The sequence below is a fragment of the Anas acuta genome, chromosome 15 (assembly GCF_963932015.1).
Source record: "Anas acuta chromosome 15, bAnaAcu1.1, whole genome shotgun sequence".
NCBI lineage: Eukaryota > Metazoa > Chordata > Aves > Anseriformes > Anatidae > Anas > Anas acuta.
The window spans coordinates 15378716-15401960 of NC_088993.1; the positions used below are offsets into that span (position 1 = coordinate 15378716).

Here is a 23245-nt window from a genome sequence, read left to right on the forward strand (position 1 = left end):
GGGCGGGCAGGGCTGCGCGAATGCCAATGCCTTTAGGATTTATGAGCTTCTTGTTTTTGTTTTTGTTTTGTTTTTTTTTTTTCTTTATTTTGCTTTCTCCTCCAACAGTCCGTTATTGAGCAGGTCTCATGGGATAACTGAAATGAACCCGAGTCCAGGTTCCCTGCCACGTAGGTAAACAAACCGGCACCCACCAAACAGCGCAGCTGCCCGCTGGAGCGGCCCCCCTTGTGCATGCACTGCTCACACCTCCATGGCAAACGAGAGCCTTTCTTCTCTTAATGACTGCCCGGTTTACACATGGTTAATGATTTTACTGGGGGAGGGGGAACGGGAGGGGAGAAGAGAGCTGACCCGAGAGCTATACGAGATGCAGCCTCTCTCTGCCCTTCCCCGGGGAACACGGCTTTCTCATCTTCCTACTCCTCCCACCCTCCCCGACACAGCTAACCATCGCGGAGAGGATTTGGACACGGTGGGGGCACATTTTCCTGTTTGCTGTGTTGGGAGCGCGGGACACGGAGTGTGCATGCTTGAGTGACTGTGCATGCCTCAGACTAAACTGCAGCAACTGCCAGGTCTGGGAGGAAAAAACACCTTCTTGTTGTTGTTAGCCAGATGGAGGAGTGGAGCAGTGATGCCTCTACGTGCATTTCCCACCTAGGCCATGTAAAATAGTGCCCCCGGTCTCAGCTGCAGAAAGAATGTCCTAGGCTACCCCGAATTTCCCTTTGCCCGTACTTGCTGCTTCGTTAGGTTGATCCGTGCCTTAGCAAAATGTTTTCCTTGCCCATTGACGACCTCCTCCTGCTCTCCAGGCTCCCTGGTGCCCACCCCGCTGCTCTGCGTCCCTTGGCACTACACCTCCATCCCACAGGCTGGCCTGAGGCTTCCGAGCTCATCCAGCAAAAGGGGGGAGCTGATGAGAAACGAGCACGATCCTAATGACACAGATGTTGAGTAACCGGAGCAATAGTTAATTTTATTGGCCCTTGGTAAAGGCTGAGGTTAGAGAATGGTGACGGGGGAGAGCTGAGAGCCTCAGGGGCTCTGGTGGAGGATCCCCATATCACAGACTTCACCCTGCATTAGTCTCCCTTCATCAAACTCCCCTCATCAGCAACTCAAATGGGTCGTGAAAGTCCCTCAGGGGTGAATTTGCTGGAATTTGTACCATTAGGCAGCGCAGCCTAATGGCTTCTGGTATCTGGTTCCATATAATTAGAAATCAAATGTACAAACTGGAGCGCAGGGGCTGCTGCTCATTTAAAGAGGCCCAAAGCTAACTTCCTTCAGGAAGGGCGTGCTCAGAGGCTGGGATCCCAAGAGGCTCCGCTGCCGGCTGAAAAGAAAGAATACATCATGTGTGAGCTTCAGTCCACTGCGGCGCTTTCATTTCCACGCCGCTCCCCCAGCGCCCTTCTGTGTTTTGTGAGGAGTGTTTCAAATCAACAGCACAGCCTCGTGGCGAGTTTGTACACACCCAGCCCTTGATAAACATGGATTAAGCAGAACCTGGCCCAAAAACCCAACCTGCTGCGAGGTGAGCTGCGAGGCCTGGGGATTTGTGTCTCCTTCAGTCCCAGGCTGATGCTGTGGTCCCCGAAACTCATGCTGAGAGTGTAGGGCTGCAGGAGGGATGGGAGGCTGGCTTTAGCCCTGGGCTAATTTCAGATTTTGTGGGTTCGTAGGCCTCACACCACTCTTTTCCTGGGTCCCCGAGCACAGGCGACAGCAGATTTCACAGCTACGACTGCCGAGGGTTTGCTGGTTGATGGCTGCGTTGTGCCTTGTGTCTGGGTGCTGAATCTGAACCGGGGCAGCCCTCAGGTCCTGCTCGCCCCAAAGCAAGCATTTAGCACCTCACCCCGTGCAGTAGGCAGCTCCAGCTCGGGAGGGGAAGGCTGGGCTTGTCGCTGGCAGCAAAACACGAGTTTTCAGGGCTGTTTGAGCAAAGCAGCAGCCTTGCAGGCAGGTTTATGGCTGCAGGGCCCAGCCGGGGCCCTGCCAACACCACCCGGCCACCTCAGGCCCTCGGGGATCGTTGTCCGCGTGGAGCTAACCCCGCTTCCAGCACCGTGTGCCTCCCTCATCTGCTTCTGGTCCGCCACCCGGCTAACCTGCGCTCTCCCCCTCTCTCCAGGCGCCGTGCACCAGTAACCGCACCCCACGGCTGCGTCTTTTCCACCAGCATGCCCCACTAATCTCTCCGGGACGGCCACCCCCTGCCCTTTTTGCTGCTCACATCCCCCCTTCTCCCAGCACCCAGCTCCCCGCTGCCGCCCGCCCCGTGTCCCACGCTGTCTTGTCTTTTGTCTCTCCCAGAGCCTGAAGGAAGGCCTGACCGTGCAAGAACGCCTGAAGCTTTTTGAATCCAGGGACTTGAAGAAAGACTAGCTCTACCCCGCTCCGCTTCACCACGCGCGCACCTCCCGGCTTGAGGCAGCACAGCACCAGCACCGTTTGTCTCTCGTTGCTCACGACCGTCCTCGCTGTCGTTCGGCCCCGATGCTTCCCGACGGCTCCGGGCACCGTGGCGGGTCCTCCCCCCCCGCCACCCCCTCGCCTCCGCAGCTCCTTTCCCCGCTTGTGAGACGCTTCTGAGACTCTTGAGAGGGAGAGGAAGGGATTGGGGTGTGGTTGTTTTTTTTGTTTTTTTTTTTTGTTTGTTTGTTTGTTTGTGGTTTTTTTTGTGTTTTTTTTTTTTTTTTTTTTCCCTCTTCGGCGCTTTGTAGGAGAATCCTTCCTTTACTGTAAAACCATTACACTAAGTGTCAGTATTAAGGCTCAGTAGCCTGTGAATAAGCTAGCTCCGTCGTACCAACCTCTTGGTATGCGCGCAGGGCAGGGTGGCACGGGCCAGCCCGCGCTCTTACTGCTGTCAAAGAGACCCAGTGCTCAGAGCACACCGGGAGCCTAATCAGCCCTTGATCTCGACTGCATCACTTGCACCTACAAGGGGAGGGGGGAGAAAAGCCTGTGGGACTCCGCCGGGGGTGCGCGAGCGGCCTGCAGGAGCCACGCTGACGCCAGGCCGGGAGAGGATGGAGAAGCGACTCCTGCCCCCGGCCGTGCCGTGATGGTGGCGATGCCCGAGCCCGGCGAGCTGCGGTGCCTCGGCGGGTGGTTTTGGGTAGGGAGCTGCTCACGGGCACCGTGACGGCGGCCCCTCGGCCTCCAGCCCCCCCTCGCCAGCGGTGGGAGGGAGGCGTTGCTGGGGCTGCGCCGCGAGATCACTTTCTTGCCTCCCCTCGATCCAGCCCAGCACTCTCTGTTTTTTTTTGCTGTTACTCCCTCTCGTTGAGTCCCGTGTATCCTAGGGTCTGTGCGCATGTGAAACTCCCTTTTCCAAGTCAAAGGAAAGTAGAGTAGAAAGTAGAGCCAATATTGACTGAAAAATGCACAGTGCTCGATGCATATAATGCTCCTTTTTTATCGGCTTCTTGAATTCAACTCTTCTTGTCAGCAGGGCAGCTCCTATTTTAATTCCTTAATCTTTTCCTGAAATAAAAATCTCAAAACCAGTATGTGCTTCAGACCTTCTCAGTCACAACAGCTTTTGTGTTTAGAGCAGACACTTTAGCACCACGAGGCCAATAAGTGGGTGCTCGCTGAGTGGAGAGAGCCGGTAGCATGAGAGGCTGCACGCAGCCAGCCCGCATCACGGTGGCTTTGTGCTGGGTGAGGAGAGATCTCGGCGTGCTTACAGCTGTAGACTCATTTAGGATGGAAAAGACTTCTGAGATATCCGTGGAGATCCCTGGTCCTGCCACCCAGCCAGGAGCAGGGCTGAAGCATCGCTCTGTCGCTTCCCAGTGATGTGGCCACCAAGCAACCCGCATCACATCGGCTTTCAGAGATTTTGGAGGTGGAACCGAGCTTTCTGTTGACTTCTGTGTGCTTCACCCGGGGTGAAGCAGGCAGATCTGTGCTTTTATGGCTAGTTCAGGTCCCCATGGGCATGGTGCTCCGGCCAGCTGGGAGGTCTAAGCTTGAGGAGAAAGCTCTCTCTGCCAGCCCTGGGTGCGCTGCGGGTCCCAGCGGTGCCACCGGTGCAGGGCAGAGGCAGGGCTGTACGGGGATGCTCTGCTGCTGTGATGCTCTTTAACTCCATGCCTGGGTGTGTGTGGACATCCTGGAGACAGGAGCAGGGCAGGAGGGACCCTCGACCTCTCGATACGAAGGCTCTTCCATCTTCAGGCCCTCTCTGATGTTCTGGTGTGCAGCCACTCGCCCTAACCTGAGCTCCTTGTGGTGTTCTCCATCATCTGAGCATCGGAGGAGCCTCGTGTCAGGGCAGTTCCTCGTCCTTCCAGGCCAGGAGCCGGCCCATGCTGGACCTACCTGAACCTCCTCTCTGGTCCCCATCCATCAGCTGCTCCCAGACATCTCAACGCTTCTCTTTTGCTCTCACCCATCAGCCTGACGGAGTCCTCCCGGCCCACCATCGAGGAGCATGGCCAAGGCACCCAAAACTACTCATCAGCAGCGTCTCAGCACGGTGGGAGCCCAAGTGATGGAGCCCTGGTGTGGAAGTGGTCACCGTAGCGCTGTCCTGGGCGCACCACGCTGAGCTAGCCCATGGCCACTTACAGCACGGACTGTTGTTGGTAAAACCAGGTGTTGGTAACACATAACAGTGTTTTTTTATAGACATGGCACGGGGTTATCCTGCTTCCCTCCCAGCTGAGGTGGCCGGTGCAGCTCTCCACAGCTGCACCCTTCCCAAATTCATCTTTCTCCTGTTGAAGGGTGCGTCCGCTGGGCTTCAAAGTCCACATCTGGAAGAGCGGCTTTGTCATCAGTCATACGTGTGAGTTTTTTTTTTCCTCTCTCTGCCCACATCTTGCACTTGAGTGCAGGGAGAGGTCTGATTCCCCAGCACAACCCCACGGTGCCCGCAGCAGCTGGGAGCCTGGCACCTCAAGTGGCAGCCACCACCAGTTCGGAGCACTCTTCGAGCTAAACCAGGGGCGCTGCCACCTGCCTTGCAGGACCAGCAGAGATGTCAGTGCTGTGGCCCAGGTTCATCTGAAATCAGGCTGTGTCTTGGTGGGAAAGCGACTACCCACTGCCTACAGCTCATACACCTTCTGCCTGTGTCAGGAGGTGGCTGCCTGGCCGAGGTGCCTCTCCGGCTCCTTTCCAATGTCACTTGTCCAACTCTCAGCAGAGACAACCTTTGGATTTCATCTCTGGCTGCCCCAGGTTTGGTTGGGTTGTGCTTTGCTCTCAGGTTGCTTTCGTGCCCTGCGATCTCCTGGGATGCGGAGCAAGGATGGTGCACGGCCTCGTCTCTGTCACTGCTGTCCCTTTCCAAGTCTCTGCTGGATGCAGGAGGACGCACACCTCCTCCTCCTCCTCCTCTTCTCTCAAGAAGTGTGGTGGGACTTTGTCCTTCTCAGCCAACCGAGCAGAACGTGCTGGGCTCCATCTCACCACGTGGACTCTGACCGTTCTTGTGTGCCCTAGGAAAATCTTTGCTGGCTTCAGTATTTTAACCGTGAGGACTAGGAGTTATGGACCTTGCTATCCAGCTGCATTTGCCTGTCGGTGGTGTGGAGGACGCAGGATGGACCCTTTCCAACACCAGTTCATGCCACTGAGCACCTTGAGACTCCCCAAAGAGGGTCACTTTCTTCTGTGCACCTGATCACACCCAAAAACCCTCTCCTGCAGCTTAGCCTTGGGGCTAGGTATTGAGCTGAGGAAGAGCATTTCCTTGCTTCGCTGCTTCGATCCCTATTTCTGGACGTAGAGAATGGTTTGGAAATGTGGCGATGTGACCCAGAGCGTGGCCAGGCAGGAGGGATGGTGGTCAGTGTGGGGAAACTGATGGCAAGTGGGGACCATTCCTGGCTTTTGGCTCAGCATGTGGAAACGCATTAATACGATTTGGAAAAAAAACAGGCAAAGTAGGGCAAAAAGGTGCTGCAAGGTGGAAGCACTTGGGCAGAGGGCTGCGGGGAGGCAGAATGTGATGCGGTGGCTGTGCAAGCTGAATTGTGTAGAGATGCTAAGAGGCGTTCTTCCTTTTTATACACACATAAAAACATTTGGAGTAACCCAACAGTGTCAGGTGGCAGGAGGACAGCAGTGGGAGCGCCGTGTGACGGAGGGAAGGGAGGCACCAGCCTCCGACGACTCTTTTTGTGCTTATAGCAATGCCTAACAAGCCAAATCGATTAGTTTTATCGCTTAATTTTGTGGCTTTAAAATATCTATCCCTAAGCAAAGGGCTCTTTTATGAACGTACTGGTGGTGGGCTTCGGTGCTGTACCTTTCGGGAGCAGCCGTCTCCCACTGGGGAGTTAAAAAAATAAAAAAAATACAAAATAAAGGAGAATGCTGTGAGGGCTGGCGGGTCAGAGGCTGAGAAGTGGCCTCGTGGTGTCCTCGGGATCCACTTCACCCTCCGGGACAGCACTTCAGGGGATGGGAACGCTGAGTACAAGTGCTTGTGGCGGGAGCTGAGCTCTGGAGGTCACGGAGAAGAGGAAGAGGAAGGGGAGGAGGAAGAATGCATGCAGACAGGGGATCTGACCAGCTGCTGCAGGCTGTGCTCCAGGTTTCGGTCTTTATTTGCTGTGTGGCAACTACCAAAGCATCTCCCCGAAGCAGGGGGCAGTTCGTTACCTGCCTTCCTGTTAACAAGAGAGGACCAGAGGCACCAACAAGAGCCAAAAATGGGGTTATTTCTGCAGAGTGCAGTGCTTTACTGAAAAGAAACAAAAAAAAATAATCAAGAAAGATTGTTTTGCTGGTAGCGACATTCCTTAGTTAGCCTATTTCTTCCTGCTCCAGGCTTCATCCAGCCTCCGAAGTAAATCAGTGGCCACGTAAATGAGAACAGGGAGCGGTGGGCGCGCTCCCCGCTTGTGCCCGCAGTGCCACGCGTGCCGTGCAAGCTGCTGCTGCCTTCTGCACAACGCTGCTCATAGCACCAAGTGTGAGGGGTAGGAAAAGTCAAGCACAGCAAAGCTGCAGGGGTAGGCAGCTTGTTACTGGCTACCCGGCCTTTTTCTTTTCCTTTTTTTGCAAAAAAATTTCCCACCGTCTTTGCACCGTCTTCCCCCAAAACCGTCTTTTTCTATGTGACCTTCCCTTTGCCCACCTATAAAATAAGCAAACGGTGTTCCTTCGAAACTAGACTAGCGCGTGGCTTTGCAAACCAGAAAAAAAAACAAAAACAATCTGTTTGCTTTCGGTAACAGAGGGTGACAGGAATGCATTCGTGGTGTCCCCTCCCGCCTGTAACACCGCCTCACGTTTGCACCAGCCCTGTGCTCGCCTGGACTGCCACCAGACTGCTGCATTTTTTCGTGGTTCAGATGCAGGACGTAGGTTGTTGTGAACACTTAAGCACACGCACGCTCGGCGTAGCTTGCCTTTCCTCTGCGACCTTTTCGATTTTTTTTTTTTTTTTTTAAAAAAAAAGCTTTGTTATTCTCTTTTAAACAGAAGTAATTTAAAACCTGTATAGTATTCCAGGCACGCCATGTAAATATTTATTACTCAGAACTTAGTGGAGGGTTCTCTTTTTGTGACTACGTCGTGGTTTTGGTTTTTAACTCTTGTTCTAACACCGCCGTCCCGCCGGGGGGGCTGGAAGAGGCGCGTTGGGTGCGATGTGCCCACCCCACCCTGCCTGCCCGGAGAGACTCTTTGCTTTTGAGGACTGTTATAAATATCTTTTCCAACGTTTTCTGCTGACCTGTACCTTTAGTTTTGACGATACGTGTCCAAAGATTGTGTACAGCCTGTTTGAGACCTGTAACCTTCCTGCGCTATAAACTTTTCTTTTTTCCATTCAGAGCACTCGGTGAGCTTGTATTTGACGGTGGCACCAACACCGTGCCTGTGCCAGCGGCCAGCTGGAGGAGCAGTGAGTGCCGTGTGGTGCAGCCTGAGGACTGTGCATCAAGGCACTGGTGCTGTTTTTGGGTGCTCGGTGAGGTGCCGTGGGGTGGACAGACCCCCACGTACCCCTGTGCAGACACACGGGCTGGAAGCGCACGCTACCTTGCAGCAATTTTAAGCCAAATGCTTAAACGCTGAATGTGATTTTAAGTCAAATTGAGTTCCCACGGAGCACAAACCCTTTCTGACCTAGGGATGCAGAAGTGCAGGGGCAGAATGGGGTAGGGTGGGGTGGCTGGCCCCACTGCAGCTGCACTTTGAGACTACTGAAAGGAACCCAGGGTGTGGGAGCTGCTCGCAGGAACCAGATAAGCCAGTCAAGTTGGTAGCGACCCGAGCTAAGCCAGCTGGCCATGAACTGGTGAATAATTAGTGCAATTACCAACAATTATTTTCTCATTCTTCCTGCTTGCTTCGCACGCTGATTGTGTGCAGGATGTGAGGAGAACACTAACGCTTTGTTCTAAACTAGAGAGAGCAAAGTATGTCGTAAATACTAAAGGTGATGGGAGGTAGGCGAGAGATAAGAGCGCTTGGTCTTTGACCCACGTGCACCTCCTGGGACCTGGCGTTCTGGATGTCTCCAGATTTTAAGAAATCGTTTATTCGGAGGGATACAGTTTTTAGGGAGAGAGAAGGGGACGCTGCAAGTCTTTGGGTGGTAACAGAAGTGGCAGTGGCTGTTCACGGTCAGTACTAGCGGTCGGTCCTTCCACTGACCTGATCAGAAGTGAAGGCTGCCCTCAGCTGTGCTCCAGCCCCCGAACCGCAGCCCGAGGGGACGCACACACCACGCTCCAGTGCTTGTACTCGGGGTCCTCTGCCCTCCTCCTGGAACTGACAAAAAGGGCTCGTGGCCCCAAAAGCAGGAGCTGAGCACACAGTACATTTTCCAGGCGCAGCAGCCAGCTCGCCGCCTCCAACCTGCGTTTGGCTGAGCAGCAGCGACCCTGGCGCTTGCAAGAAGCCCCCGTGCAGTTGGGGATGCTGCAGCCACAGCGCTGCTGGAAAACCCCGCAGCTCAAGGCCAGCAATGGTCACAGCAGGAGGCAGGGAAGCACGGCTGTGCTGAAGCCCCGTCCGTCTGCAGGTCCGAAGGGCCTCTCTCCAGGGGCGTTTCTTGCATGAGATCCATCCAGGAAATGAGACGTCGCACGCGATTAATTCCCCTCTGCTACAGGGGGGTGGATGTGTGCTTGAGGCTCCTGCTTCTCGGTGTGCGTGAGTCCCCCTCTGCTTCTCTCCTCTCTTCCACTCCAGTTTATTTCATTGCTTTTTTTTTTTTTAAGAGCCACTGCTCCTGGTAACTGTTCACTGTAATAGAAACGTCACTTTTTTTTTGTCACCGTATTTATTCCTTACAAAATCTCGTGTGTCGTGCTAGGTTCCCATGGATGTAGCTGATCATTTTAATTTTGTAAATATAACTACCTAACTTTACATAAACGATATCGTAATAAACTATTTTTGCACCACCCTTCGCATGCTGTGTCGTGAGGTGTTTGTTTCAGCAGGGACACTGCTACAGAAAGAAAGAAGCAGAGGACAGAGCTTGAGCACACTTCACTTTTATAGTCATACTTCACAAACCAAATGCAACAGGTATCATTTGAATAACAATAAAATGTTTAAACTAGCATAAATATAACGCTGTTTAACTGGCTTTACTACAAAATGAACTTTTTCAGCTTCTTCCTAGCCGCTACACCAGAGATAATAGCCACACGTGGATTTTTCCCCAGAGCCATGCCTACTTTCTCAAACAGAACAGGGCAAATCTGCAATCTGTAGCTGTTATTCCACACACCCTAAGTAACACATAATCTTCTGGCATTTTCAATTATTTGAATCTTTAAATCAACCAACCCACAAGAACTGGAGTACAAAAAAAAAATCAAAATGATGTTGACCTTGTGTGAGAGAATGGTGTATTTAACACTGCCAGTCCCAGCAGTACCATATCCAGCACTACTGATTACAGAAGGTTAAGACCCTTTATCATTTTGAGAGATTTCAAATCACTTTATATTCCGTATAAAGTAGTTCTTACACAGACAGTTGAATACCCAGAGTTTGGAAATTTATCCCAAGTTTCCATCCACCTTTGTTTCCCCTTAAATTCTAGGGAGGGAGATTGCTCAACCTCAAGCTGGGACAGTACGTTTAGACTGGCAGGATTTGCAGGGAGCAGTTTAACCTCTTACTAGACCAGCTAATACAGTCAGATTAAAACAGAGCTGTTTCAGATTTGGATGGTCAAACACAGACATTTTATTCCCACCACTTTCAATGGTCTAACAGAAGACAAACCCTCTCTCTACAAATTATCTCTACAATTTGGCCGCCTCATCCCCAGCAGACAGCTGATGTTCTGCTCCCTCTGCTGGCAAGGGCTCAGTCTGACCAGGCCCTGCTGTCCCCAGGGCTCACCTTGCCTTCCTCTCGCTGCTCCCTCCTCATCCTCTGCCCTGCTGCTGCCAACACCGGTGGCCACGGTCACCGAGCCAGAGCAGGACACCGTGTCCTGCCACCTGCATGGACAGGGCTTCCCTCCGCCTCTCCTCTCTGAAGCCGGTGACCCACCTGCAGCTGTGTTTGCTTTTAGGACAGGACCGGCTGCTCCCGCAGAGCAGTTTCTCTCCGTTTGTGCCGGAGGCTCCTTGCTTGCTGGAAGATGAGCTGACCTTGGGATCTGCTCTCACACATTTACACTCTACTTAATCTTAAACCAGAGCAAACACATACACAGGCAAAACTATTTCCCAGATTCCCTTTCACAAACTTTCAACAATTAATGCCAACAAAAGAAATGCAACTGAGGTGCTCACTCTCTCTGTACAAGCCCCAGCTTTGCTACAGCCCTCTGGACCCTTCCTCCAGTTACCAACACAGGGGAGCTGTTGGGGTAAAGCTGGTAAAACTCCATCCTGCGGCGTGACGAGGTGAAAAACACCCATCTCACTGCTCAGGTCCCCAGTATGGTACAAACGCCATCTCACCTGCCCCAGGGCACAGCACGGAGCCTATCTGAAGCTTTAAGCTCCATGGACTGAGCCCGGCTGCAGCTCTCCTCACAGCACAACTCACCATCAGCTGGGTCACTCCTGCTAACGTAGCACACAAGGGACCTGTGGCACTTTAGGGTAGAGAGCACTTCACTTCTGGAGGAGCCTAACTAAATTACAACCAGATGGGGAATACAACGATGCCTAGCCACAATAACCCCCCTGAATGCCATCTGCTCAATACTCCTCCAGCCCAGGGAAGCAGCTCAATCATTTATTTTCTTTGGAAAAAAACATGTACTTGAGGGGATCGTAGAATTCCCAAATCCTTTCGAACTCCTCCAGGAAAGGCTGCACGTACTCGGCGTCCTCCATGATCAGGATGTTCTCCCGGTTGTTCTGGATCGCCTCCGTGGTCCAGTTGAGGGAGCCCGTGATGACCATCTTCCTGTCCACGATGGCAAACTTGTGGTGCATGAAGCCGCTCTCCTGGTCGTGCCGCACCTGGATCCCTACAAAAACACAACGGGGAACGGCTGACGGCCACCAAAGCTCCCTCAGCGGGGCCGCCAGGGCGGCTCCGAGCACACGGCGGGGCCGTGCGAGGCCTCGATGCCCCGTGCCTCACCGGCGTGCCGGAGGAGGCCGATCTGCGAGCCCTTCAGCGCCATGTACTGCGCGTCCGTCACCACACGCACTCTCACGCCACGGCGGTGCAGGAGGCGGACGGCACGGCCGAGCTGAGGGCTGGAGAAGGCGAAAAGGCAAAGCTCGAGGGAGCGGCGGGCGGACAGGAGGTGCCGCAGCAGGCGGCTGAAGGCGCAGTCGCCGCGAGGCAGCGGGCAGGGGCAGGGGACCGGCGTGTTGTCGGGGCTCGCCGCCTCAGCCAGCAGCGCCTCAGTGCAGCTGGGTTTGGAGGGGAAGAAGAGCACCTCGCGTACCGGCCGCCGCCTCCGGGCCACCAGCACCTCCAGGGCCAGGCCCAGCGCCGCCAGGGCCGCCAGCACCAGGCCTGGCCGCCGTGCCCCCACCGCCCACATCGCTCCCTCGGTGCTTGCTCAGCTCTGGGGGCGGTGTGGGCCCTGCTGGACGCCCCCAGAAGCAGCCCCAAGCAGCCTGGTGTCCTTGTCTGGTGTCCTTGAAACTAAGCTCCCCCTCAGGCCACACAGCTGAGGCCCAACCCAAGCTCCAGCTGCCTGCACCGATATTTTTTTTCCCCTTAGGCTGCTGTGAGGTGGTTGAGGGGAATCAAAGCACAAACAGCACAAAAAAACTTTAGGTGTCAGCGTGGCCTTCATCACTTCATTGTTCCTGGGCAAGGGCAGTGTGCTAGGACCAGGAGAGGGCCTGCTTCCAAGGGTTTGCCTTCAGGGGGTGGTGCTTGAAGGGGAGGAGGGTGCTGAGAGGTGGCCTTCTCTGCTAATTAAGTTCACAAAGAGCGCTGTGCATGTTCCAGTTCCCACTGACAGCGAGATGAGTGCCCCTGGCCTAAGCTGTGAGCTGCAGGAACTTGCCCAGGCACTCAGCTGGGTAATCCCTGCACAGATCTGTCGTGGCAGGCATGCACCTCGGCTTCTATGCAAAGCAGGAGCCTGGGGTTCACAGGCTCCACAGACTGCCCCCTTCCTTCCTGGGGATGTTTTATGAGTGTTCTTATAAGTGTGAAGTCAGTGGGTTCCAGACCCTGGCTCACACACAGTACATTATTCAGAGAGGCTATGGTCGTGTCTGTGATACTGCCCCATTTCACAGCAGCAGAACGATGGATGTCACCTACCACTCGCACTGTACTCACCTGAAAGTAAAGCATAAAACCTCAAGCTCGACCTTATTATCACCCTTTTGCTGGTTCAGAAACAGCCACGCTTCTGTTTAGGAACTTAGACCAGGTGTTAATGCACGATCGCTAGAATAAGCTATTTTTTAAGGAACAGAAGCAGTTCAGCAGCCAGGAAGGCCTAAATGCCAAATAATGCCTCACCTGTTACAGTATGTAACTCTGATTTGTAGCTGCATAGTTTTAACTTGGAAAAATAAAAAATACTGGATCACATATAAGGTAGCCTCAAGAGCAAGCACCAACCTAGCACTTGAAATCCCAACCTTTTGTAATTAATTCTGTCAGTTTTATTTCCTTATTTGTGATTTTTTTTTTAATCTTTATTTTTCCCTCAAGGACTAGATCCAGCACATAAGCAGCAAGATGTATAGGTTCCTTCCCTGTGGATAGAACCGGAGCACCTCTCTTCCCTTGTTTCCTTATTGCGGGTTGAGAAATGCAAGCTTTGTTGTGAACCTCGAAATTAAACAACACCTTTCTTCCAAGTAGGTTTGCTGTTTGGTTATGTCCAGTCAAGCATTTTTAATCAATGTATAAGTATGTCTTGCTCAAAATATATTTAAAAAAAAAACAAAACACACAAATGCCTACAAAGTTAAGAGGAAAAGACCTGTTAAAGTGCTGTACATTAGATTCGGGCTAAGAGATGCAGGAACGATCTTGTGGACGAATTGTTCATCTTCTGGATGCTGCTTCTCCCACCCCAATACACGCACACAAATCAACACAAAGTTAGGCTTTGTCCATTTTACAAAAATAGCTCTTACAGAGATTTAATGCTTGTCTCCATTTTACAGATGTTACAGACAAAAGCAACCTGCATATTTTATACATAAGAACAGAACTCGTGACAAGTTCAAACACCCCCCTCTGAGCTTGATTCTTGTTTGAATGAGTGTAGTAGGTCACCTGGGTAAAAGCTGCTTCTAGCTTGTTAAAAACATTTATAGTAATGTCAAGTTTTCCCAACAATGATTGAGGAAAAAAAACATGACTTCACAACAGAAACAGTAATTCCTTACAATACAGTTAAAGAATGTCCATTTAGTTAATTAAAAAATGCACCAATGTTGTCTTGAACTATTAAGCATTCAAAATAGCTACTATAGAATTATATAAGAATGGAGCACCTACAGGTTGGATCTTTTCGGCTTAATTAGGAAGCTAGAAAACTATATCTGAGGACAGAACACCAGAGACCTTACCCTGGAGAGGTTATCTTCATTACTTGGAAGTTTTGCAACACAGGCAAAACAAGGCAAGTATTTCACCCTCTAGAGAGGCAAGCAGACTGCATTGAGACTTCTTGTATTACAGTTCTCCCTCCCAGACACGATTCCCAAAGCAAATGCTGAAAATGTCTCAAGTTAAGATATAAATAAATTAAAGCGGAGTGACGTGACTCCAACAGGATACTCCTGACTTAACGCTACAGCAGAAAATAGTCTCTTTGTAAATCTGAACGTGAAGTGGTTTTAAATAATTTACACGTGATCCATACCCTGTGACATGTCACTTATTTTTGGTTCTTTTCTCTCGGACATTTAGGAGACTTATGTGAGATTCGGAGAGATTAGCTACATCCGTTCCCAGGAGTTCTGGATGCTGCCACAGGTATCTGAGTCTTGCCAATGAAATCTAAAATTGATTAAGCACCATAATACTTTAGGATGACAGCACAGGATTTCAAATAATTCCCGCTGATTCTTTGAAAGTTGCTGTATTTTAGTCTTGAGTGTGCAGGTCTAGATTTAGAGTTGAGTTTCAGGACAGACAGCAGCAATATTTATTAGCACTTATTAGTCCAGTCTCACAGCAATTAGAAAAGACTCAAGTCACTCTTCAAGTTAGTTTTAGGACCACAAGAATAGTGATGAAATTTCACTATCCACCTAACACACATGCTGCAGGCTCAGCAGAGGTAACTTGGGGTTCCCTGCAGTTATCTGAAGGCAGCAAGTGAGGTTGGGCACCCTTTAGTTCCGGGACTCTGAGGACGTTGGGCTGCGAACTGTTGACATCAGGTGAGACTTGTAAGTCTTGCTCAGGCCAGTCATCCAGAACTTGAGAAGCTTGACATTGTCCTCCTCTGCAGCTCCCAGAATGCTCAACAGTTTTTGTGTGTCTTCCTTGGGTCTGCTGTCCACTTTAGTGAATTTAAAGAGGACCTTCACTTTACTGCAGGAAACAAAAACAAACTCCTGTCACTATTACAATAGACTTGCATGCATCAAGCAGGAAACAACCAACTGTAGCTTCTCTCAGTACCTACTACAACTACTTGTTTATAAAAACCTCAAACAATATTCCAAAGAAATTATTCTCAAGCTTTAAATGAAGAAATGGGGGAGAAGACGAATACAGGAAAAGGGGAGATTAGTTAAGATTACTCATTTCAGAAGTAACACACCTAACTCTGGTTTGATTTTTCATTCATGTGAAAAGTGAAATGATTAACTGTGACAACTGGGAATCTCCCTGCGAGGCACATGTAGTGCCCATCTGGCCTTCAGATAAATTTACAAAACCTGAATGTTCTGTGAATTATTTCACATGACTGTTTGGTCTTCCTTTATAACTGCTTGCACCTCTGAAACGTGGTGCCTGAGGGTGCAACCACGATATCTGTTTGGCATGTTATCTGCACTGGAATATAGTGTGCATTGACAGGCTTATATATATTTGCATACTTAATCCTCACAATGTATATAAGGCAGACAAGTATTGTCACGTAGGTAATATCCAGATGCACGAACTGAAGCATAAAGGTGAAGAACTGCTGAAAGCCAGAAAGAGAGGATCAGAGTAGAATAATTCCAATCTTGTCAGCTCCCAGCAGTAAAGTTGACTGCTCTCAAGACTAAGGTCAAGGTTACCTGACTACAAGTTTGTCAGTACTCCGGTGTAACCATTCCAGGATTGACACCAGAACTGTTTCTCTGAAAGCAACAGAGTTGTACTTACTTCATCCACTCCTCCTTCAGGCAAACAAGGCACTGATCCACAACATCTACAGAAAGGTTCTGGTTGGTCAGAGCAGCTTCAATCTTGTTCAAGATTGTAGGGCCAACTACAAAATCAGAAAGGAGGGAAACAGGGTAAGAAACAGGACTCGCATCTACAGGTTACCCACTGAGACCTTCACTGGTAATAGCAGGGACAAGTCCATTTATCCTACGACCTAGGCCTGAATACTTGCTAGGATACACAGCTGCTGGAGCACAGAAAGAAATTTAGAGGGAGTGAACCTTTGTTTTGCTTTGCACCTGTATCTTCAGTAGACAATGCAGAAAGGGTTAGCTATCTGTCCTATCTGTCAGAAATAGAGGCCAACATATCTAAATTAAGACTTCTCATTAAATCAAGATTGGTGGACCCGACTGGAATCACATCTAGATGCAAGTATTTAAGAAGGCAATAAAAGGTCTGCCATTTCTGTACCAGTCCTACTGATCTATCAAGCAGAATATGGGAGATGATGAGTAATGCCATGGTCTGTATGTGTTTAGCAGATTAAGCTGAACTGACTCAAAAAAAAAAAAAAACCCAATACCAAAAAAAACCACAGACAGGTACTTCAGGATAGAAAGTGTTCATCACGGGTTACAGAAGAGTTTCCCTACAATTGCTACTGTGCCCATGTCACAGAATTAGTTTTTCACTTCTGAAAATTAACAAGCAAAACACTGATTGGGTAAAGCAAACCCTTTTTAATTAAGCAGACTGTGGTAGTAGTAGCAGTAAATTCTCAACCCCAGTTGTACAGTGACCCAGCTTTCTACTCAGACAGTACATGAATGGCAAAAAAAAGCAGTTAAACATCAGGATGCCCATTTTAATCTCAGGGATATGATTTCTTCTGCTTTCAAAGCACTCACCTCGATCTGCTGCGACAGGGCTACCGCTGGTGACAACAAACTCGTACTTGTTGAGGGACTGCTCATCATCAAACAGAGTTGGGTAGAGACTGGACCGGGTAGCAGAGCGAACTTCCACAAGGACTGCAAACTCTGGAGCAAGAAAAGCCCAAAAGGACATTAACTGTAATAGCTCTGATTCTAAAACACAGCTACAAACTCTGCTCCTGGAAAACACAGCTCTGGTAGCTTACAACACTTGGTCCAGCAAGAGCCTTTGCTGTAATCAGTAGGAAGCAGGACTTTCAGCTTTGGTACAATTAATGCTCATGGGTATCACACCTTTCAACTACTGATCATGCAAGCATATAGGGAAAACAAAGGAAGCGCTACAGGTTTTAGTTCATGCAGCATTTTTAGACAATCTGCTAATACCTTATTAAAAAAAAACACAACGCCTTGTTAGTTTGTTTTTTTTGTTGTTGTTGTTTGTTTTGTTTTTTGTTTGTTTAGGTTAAAGAGAGGGTTCTGCTACAGGTTCTTACCAGATGATAATATGTGGGATGGGATTTGGACATGTGGACTAAGCCCTAAGAAGTTACATCGATATGCCTCTTCATACTGGTCACTGTAGGGGATGATCCGCACACAACCAACAGGCAGCATAGTCTAGAGAAGGAAGGAAACATCTTGAGAGAAACATTGGAACTAAACCAGTACAGCACACTTTTCTCCACGATTTCCACAATCAGCCAGGACTTGGAGAACTGCTGATACAGATTCTGCTTATTTGGGGGAGCAGAAGCATCTTACTCAGCTTAAAAAACTATGCAGTTGCTATCTGCGGACAACCAAGACATCCAAAGGTTGGATTCCCCGCCAGCCACATAATTTAGAACACATTCTCCACAAGATTACATGTTAGAGATAGGTCATTAGGAAGGCCGGACTACTAGAACATATATGGAAAAACAAGCAGCCAGGAAACAAAGGAAAAACAGTTTCTAACCCTTAGCACATCAAAAGCAGACTGGACGAGATCCATGTCTCGAGCTTTCCAGATGACCTGGTTCCCCATCAGAACATGCCAAGCCAGCATGCGGAATGCTGATGCCCCAAGAACCTGAAATGAAACCATATAGCATTCATTAGAAAAATCAGTGAAATGTCCAGCCTGCCCTGTAAAAAACATGACTGCCACATAAGAAAACATCTAGAACCAAAGAGCAGAAATTAACATAATAATTTAGCAAGTTGTGTGCACAGACAGTTGTTCAAAAGCACAGCACCAAGTATTTCTTTGACAGGTGCTAAAGGTGCCACACTATCATGCAAAATAATTTTCACCTCCACCTGTGGTGGTTTCAAAAACAAACAGCAGCAAAGCATCACCTCACCACCGTGCCTAACCAGCAACCCAATTCAGCATTAAGCACAGCAAGAGAAGAGTTACATTCCTAGGTTCTTCCAAATCCTTCAGTTCTCTGGCAAGATTACATGAATCAGCCTGCAAGTTGGCTGAGTTAGTGGCTTTGGCAAGATGGACACAGGCCTGCTTGGAATGGGACTGAACGACTTCTATTAGGTGATGATAACTTCCAGGCATTTCTCTGATCTGGGTTATGTTCACAGCAGTGATTCAGTCATGAAATATTAAACTTTATTCTTAGACAAGCCTCCAAAGGCACACACTTGCAATACAGTGCTGTAGTTTCACAGCTTCAAGCATTCCAAATTAAGAGAAAGGAGAACAAAAGGAAGCTAAAAAGATAAAGGAGCATAAGATCAGAAACACAGGAGCTATTTGTCAGGAGTGTCCAGGAAAGCAAGCTACCATGAAAGAGACTGTGGGTCTAATGCACTGTGCCTTCACCCTCAGCCAGGTAACCGGAAGCACTGGAGACAAGCTACATCTGCACAGAATCATTTGGTTTGTTTGTAATTTTATTTTTGCCCTGAAGCACTTTTGTTGTAAGCAAATAATACCTGGCTTTGAAGAACCGTGTTCCTCTCTTACCTGTCTCATGTGCCTGAGAGAGCGGAACACAGACAACCTTCTGTGAGCTACATTCCAGCTGCTGCAATCTGGCATCAGGGAGGTTTCAGGAGAGCATTTAGATAGCTCCTGTCCTTCTACAGCATCTGGCTGGGAAGAAGGCTTCTCTTCTTCCTCAGAACCATCCCAACCTTCTGACTCTTCTTTGAGGTCTAGCAAAAAAGGGCAGATTTGTTATAAATATTGCTGCTATCTAGGAGAAGAAACTGCCTCGAAAGTGCCTATGCAAACTACAGTCCAAGAGAGATGGTTGCACTTACAATAATGACCAAAGAACTTGGTGTTTTACCAGCCTAAGCATTCTCAGAGGGTCTTCCATCTCTGAAAACTTAGATCTCACCTGCAAGTTTTTCCATCTGAACGAGGGTGTCTTCTGTTGGTGCTCCCTCCAGAAGCTTCTCTGTAAGTCGGCTGCCACAAGCTTTCAAAAGCCTGGGGACATTGAAAAAAAACAAGTGGAAGCAGCATTCATTAAGCTTGCTAGGTGCAAAAATCTGGAAAGAAACCTGCTGCAGTGAACTCAGCAAAACATCCAACCGCTAACCAATGTGCATTTCCAATCAACACATCTATGCTTTCCTCTGTGCCTCAGCTATCAGTGCATCTCACAGTTACTGCCATTCAGCCACCGAAGGGCCTGCCATGTTGCAATTACCTCGTGCAATGTGTTCATCCCCATCCGAGTCACATGCCAGTGTTGCAACCCTCTCTGTGGCAGCTTTCCAGGGAAGCCTGATGAGCAAATCAGGCACTGGACAAACATGCCGTGGACTTCCACAGCCAAGTTACTGTGCCACATGGCTGCATCTCTCCCGCTGCCTATCACAACACACAGGCACCTCCAGGTGAACAGCTGCTCTGCTTCAAGTGCAAATCCCACCTCCACCACACTAAGACCAGAAGCATTTTTTCTTGCATTTTTCCTTACTTGTTTTTATACATTGTTTCCATCAGCAGACTTTTTTTGATCCTAAATACATCATCAGACTGCTGCCTTTCTGTGCTTTGCTGAGTAGTTTCTGATTTAGAAGGAGCTAAGTCCAACTTACTACATCAAGATAAACCACCCCAACACTCAAAACACATTTCCACCCTTTCAGAATATTGCAGCACCCTTTTCACGAAGGAGTTCTAGAAGCTAGAAACACAAATGGCATTACCAAGCAAAGGAAGTATGCAAGCATGCCCAGAGGTTTTCATCGTTGGTCAGCGACGTTAAGGAGCGGGCTGCGTTGCCGTTCCGCTGGTGTAGGAAGGGAGTGAAGGCTGTGTTCATCCTCTGGGCACGCTGAGGGCACCCATACTGCTCCGCTTCAAACACCTAGAACACAGAAGAAGGGCAGTGGAAGACACTGAAAAAGATAAAATACTTACACAGATTAAAAAAACAAAAACACATCAAGAAACACCAACAAATGAAAATGATGTATCGCACACAGTCATCCAATATACACTGTAAATTATAGGAAAAGAAACAGAAGGGACATCTTATTCCTGATTAAGAAAAATTATTAAGCAATGTATCTACTCCCCAAACACTGGCCTTCCCAGCTTTGGTTACACTGCTAACAGGGCTATTGTCTAGCAGTTAGGTCTGTGAAAAACATCAAGTTTGTCTTAAAAGGCCAGAGGCAGCCTGTTCCCTCCCTCCTGCCCACGCAGATACGCACTATCCTCTTGTCCCTTGTGCCAACCTTAAAGACTCCAGCTGCAGTGAGCTATATCAGCTTTTGGATTGAAATACAAAACAGCTATCATAATTTTTGATTAACATTGAGCCAAACAGACCCTCTGCGCTGACCCACCTTGAGTGCTTTGCCCTGAAGCTCATCGATGATGCCTCTGATTTTTCCCAACAAGAAAGGCCATGAGTTGATGAGGTAAATCCGGTCCATCATGATGGTGATGATGCTGTACCAGCGCTGAAAGCCTCGAGCCAGGCTGTCTTTGATAAAGAAGGTGTGGCTGAACACAAAACCATGCTGTTCGTCTCCAAAAAATATAGGGCCTTCACGTCCTGGGCAGACCTGAATTTGAAGGACATACACCAAAGTAGCTCAGCACATCACGCAGCTGAAACAGTAATTGTCTGTTTGAACAAAATCTTCCTGCTCATTAAAACAAATCCAACGAATAAAACAAGCCTTTTCTAGGCTGCTATCCAAAATCTGTGGTCTAACAGTCCTCTAGAGTTATCCTACAAATAGTACATAAACTTCAATTTAACTTTATTTTACAAACTCTGATCTATTCAACTGCAATACTGCTGAGAATCCACAAGAAATTGCTGATCCTGGCATACAAACATTGTTAATCTATAAGGCTCTTCAGTTCTATGAGATGCTGAATGTTAGTGGTCTACAAAGATCAGCAATTTCTTGATAAAAAAGCAACAGATTAAAACATTCTCACACGAGCAGTTTATCAGTAAGAAAGACTTCTGGGTCTTTCTTTCCACCCCCATTCCATCCTTCTCACAGGCTACACAGATCAGCTAAGATCAAAAAAGCAGTATTTTGGATTTGAAACAATATATAAGGCCCTAGACAGGCTTTCTTCCCGTACTCCGAGGCAGTTACCTCACAGCTCAGACTGCGGACGCAGGCCTGGCGCACAATGCTGAAGAGCTGGGGGTGATTTGGGTGCTGGTGACTGACGTACTTGATCGAAGTTTCCTTGTCGTGGCTGACGAACCCAGGATGTCCTCCCGCAAGAGAGCGGCAACCCTAAAGATAGAAAAGCAAATTCAACGTAAATGAACGTGCAGTTGTCTAAGGTGTTCGATCACCTCTTCATTTTCCCATCCCTGGCTGGCCTAACAATACTACTGGCCATAACTTACACGGAAGCCAGGCACATGAACAACTGAGAACATACATTTTCTCCACCATTTTAATTGCTTTGACAATTTTTTTTCTCATTCAAGAGTTACAGACTAACATTAATCAATAGTAAGACCTGAGCTAAGGAAGCAGTGACTCTTAGAGGATGAGAGAAGCATTTCTCAGCCTCACAAGACTAAAATGCATAGAGGGCTTAAAAGAGACCTCGAAAGACAATCTTGTAAAGGTCAATAGCCTCAAACACAGTCCCTTTAACATCCTGTCATGGGTAGCTGTACTGTGTAAGGACTTAGACGTTTTTTGGTACTGTCAGTCATATTCAAATGCAAGTGCAGTTCACTTTTTTCCTACTAAAAAAAAACAAAAAAAAAACCCACAAACAAATAGCAACACAATTTGCATTAGAGAATCCAAGAGCTTTTAGAAAAGTAATAGATTTAGTAAAGTAAAAGGCCACTGATGTCCACGCGCAGCTATTCGCACTTGCCTCACACATGTCTGACTTCTTCGGCCCTGGGCTGCTGGAGTCAGCACTGGCACCTTCAGCCGGGCTGTGCGAGCGGATCCTGCTGCTCATCTGGATGCCGCCCTCCTCCTCTTCCGCCTGCTCATTCTGCCCAGCGATGTCCCCGCTGCTGGCGCCTTGGGGAAGCGGCGAGTGCAGGACCTCGGTGCAGAAGAGGGTGCGGGGCCCGTGGAGCTCGCAGAAGTGGCAGAGGGCGACGATAGCATTCATAGTGAGAGCGCGGCGCGTCCGTCAAGGCCTCCTGCGGATAAAGGAGAAAGCAGACGACATCAGCACGGAGAACAAGCCTCGAACCCTCCTCAGCTGGGCGAAACCCTGCTGTGCATCCCCCTGAGGGGCGGCTCAGCCAAAGGGAGAGGCCCAACCCCACCTGGGGGGGCTCTGATACCTCAGGCTTTGATGGGGGGAGAGCGAAGCGGCCTCGCTGCGCCTGGGCGCCTCAGGGCGGGCCCCGAGCACCTCAGGAGGGACCTCGGGTACCTCAGGGGAGGCCCCAGGCGCCTCAGGGGGAGGCCGGTGCCAGGCCCACCCGCCCTCCCCCCACCGCGACGGGGCCGAGGCCCCTCGGGCTGCAGCCCCCCAACTCCCTCACGCCTCAGGGCTCGGCCCCGGTCCCCCCTCAGCGGCCCCGGCCCCGTTCCGACCCCCTCCCGGTCCCCCCCCCAGGCCCCGCTCACCGCGGCCGCGGCCCCCCCGGCGCGTCCCGTGGCTGCGGGCAGCTGACAGCCGCGGCCCCGCCGGGCTGTACCATCCGCACCCACCGCCGGGGGGGGGAGGTTATAGAAGGAGGTCACTTCTCGGCTGCCCGCTCGCCACCCAGCAGGAGAATAAGGAAGAACGGGGAGAAGGAAGGAGGATGGTGGCGGTGAGGCGGCGCCCAGGCGGGGTCCTCACGCCTCAGCCCCGCTGGTGACAGGCGACGCCGCCGCGTCCCCCCCCCGCGCCCCGCCGTCATGGTTCAGGCGACGCCTTCGGGCCGCAGCCGCCCTCTGCACAGGGCTGGGCGGAACCATTACCTCAGAGGGGACGGGGGGAGCATGAAGCTCCAAAACACGTCTCCTTCTTTTTACTCGCTGAGACCCGCGCTGTTATTACACGGTGAAGAGGAGACATCAGTGATAGACCTCCAGGAGCCGGGACAGGTCGAGGAGACTGCGAACCCACAGCCGGAGGGGGGCCCTGCTCCCCCTCTCCTACC

The 23245-nt window shown here is 50.0% G+C and overlaps 3 protein-coding genes across 14 annotated transcripts in view; 1 reads left to right on the forward strand and 2 right to left on the reverse strand.

Annotated features, from left to right (window-relative positions):
* The window catches only part of MPRIP (myosin phosphatase Rho interacting protein), a 72479-nt gene extending 63082 nt beyond the window's left edge, over positions 1-9397 (forward strand). For 7 of the 11 annotated variants that reach the window (XM_068699169.1, XM_068699170.1, XM_068699168.1 and 4 more), the window contains one exon: positions 2326-9397. In XM_068699169.1, coding sequence (XP_068555270.1) covers positions 2326-2397 — 72 coding nt within the window. In that variant the 3' untranslated portion in view covers positions 2398-9397. Of the gene's footprint in view, positions 1-108; positions 175-2325 lie in introns of all 11 variants that reach the window. The other 4 variants (XM_068699173.1, XM_068699171.1, XM_068699179.1 and 1 more) reach the window with 4 other exon arrangements.
* A 1762-nt stretch (positions 9398-11159) lies between these two features.
* On the reverse strand, positions 11160-12272 carry PLD6 (phospholipase D family member 6). Its single transcript, XM_068699186.1, has 2 exons — positions 11554-12272; positions 11160-11437 (listed from the first exon to the last, which is right to left on the reverse strand). Exons 1-2 carry the CDS (start codon positions 11963-11965, stop codon positions 11196-11198), a joined length of 654 nt encoding a protein of 217 aa, XP_068555287.1. The 5' UTR covers positions 11966-12272; the 3' UTR covers positions 11160-11195.
* A 1231-nt stretch (positions 12273-13503) lies between these two features.
* Positions 13504-23005, reverse strand: FLCN (folliculin). 2 transcript variants are annotated; one of them, XM_068699180.1, is made up of 12 exons: positions 22725-23005; positions 22009-22288; positions 21258-21404; positions 20484-20705; positions 19839-19999; positions 19019-19110; positions 18640-18830; positions 17632-17745; positions 17168-17291; positions 16644-16775; positions 15730-15835; positions 13504-14943 (listed from the first exon to the last, which is right to left on the reverse strand). In XM_068699180.1, the coding sequence occupies exons 2-12, from the start codon at positions 22255-22257 to the stop codon at positions 14742-14744; spliced, it is 1740 nt and encodes a 579-aa protein (XP_068555281.1). In that variant the 5' UTR covers positions 22258-22288; positions 22725-23005; the 3' UTR covers positions 13504-14741. The 2 variants fall into 2 exon arrangements, with proteins under 2 accessions (XP_068555281.1, XP_068555282.1); XM_068699181.1 differs by lacking the exon at positions 22725-23005 and adding an exon at positions 22436-22683.
* Positions 23006-23245: the final 240 nt, after the last annotated feature.

What these genes read in the sequence shown, in the direction of transcription:
- FLCN (XM_068699180.1), bottom strand. Translation starts at nt 22,257, where the DNA reads ATGAATGCTATCGTCGCCCTCTGCCACTTCTGCGAGCTCCACGGGCCC. An exon ending in TTCAGGGCAAAGCACTCAAG is followed by an intron (nt 20,000 to 20,483) that starts GTGGGTCAGCGC and finishes TCTGTGTTCTAG; the next exon opens with GTGTTTGAAGCGGAGCAGTA. An exon ending in CTCTCAGGCACATGAGACAG is followed by an intron (nt 17,746 to 18,639) that starts GTAAGAGAGGAA and finishes GTTTCATTTCAG; the next exon opens with GTTCTTGGGGCATCAGCATT.
- PLD6 (XM_068699186.1), bottom strand. Translation starts at nt 11,965, where the DNA reads ATGTGGGCGGTGGGGGCACGGCGGCCAGGCCTGGTGCTGGCGGCCCTG. An exon ending in CGGCCTCCTCCGGCACGCCG is followed by an intron (nt 11,438 to 11,553) that starts GTGAGGCACGGG and finishes GTGTTTTTGTAG; the next exon opens with GGATCCAGGTGCGGCACGAC.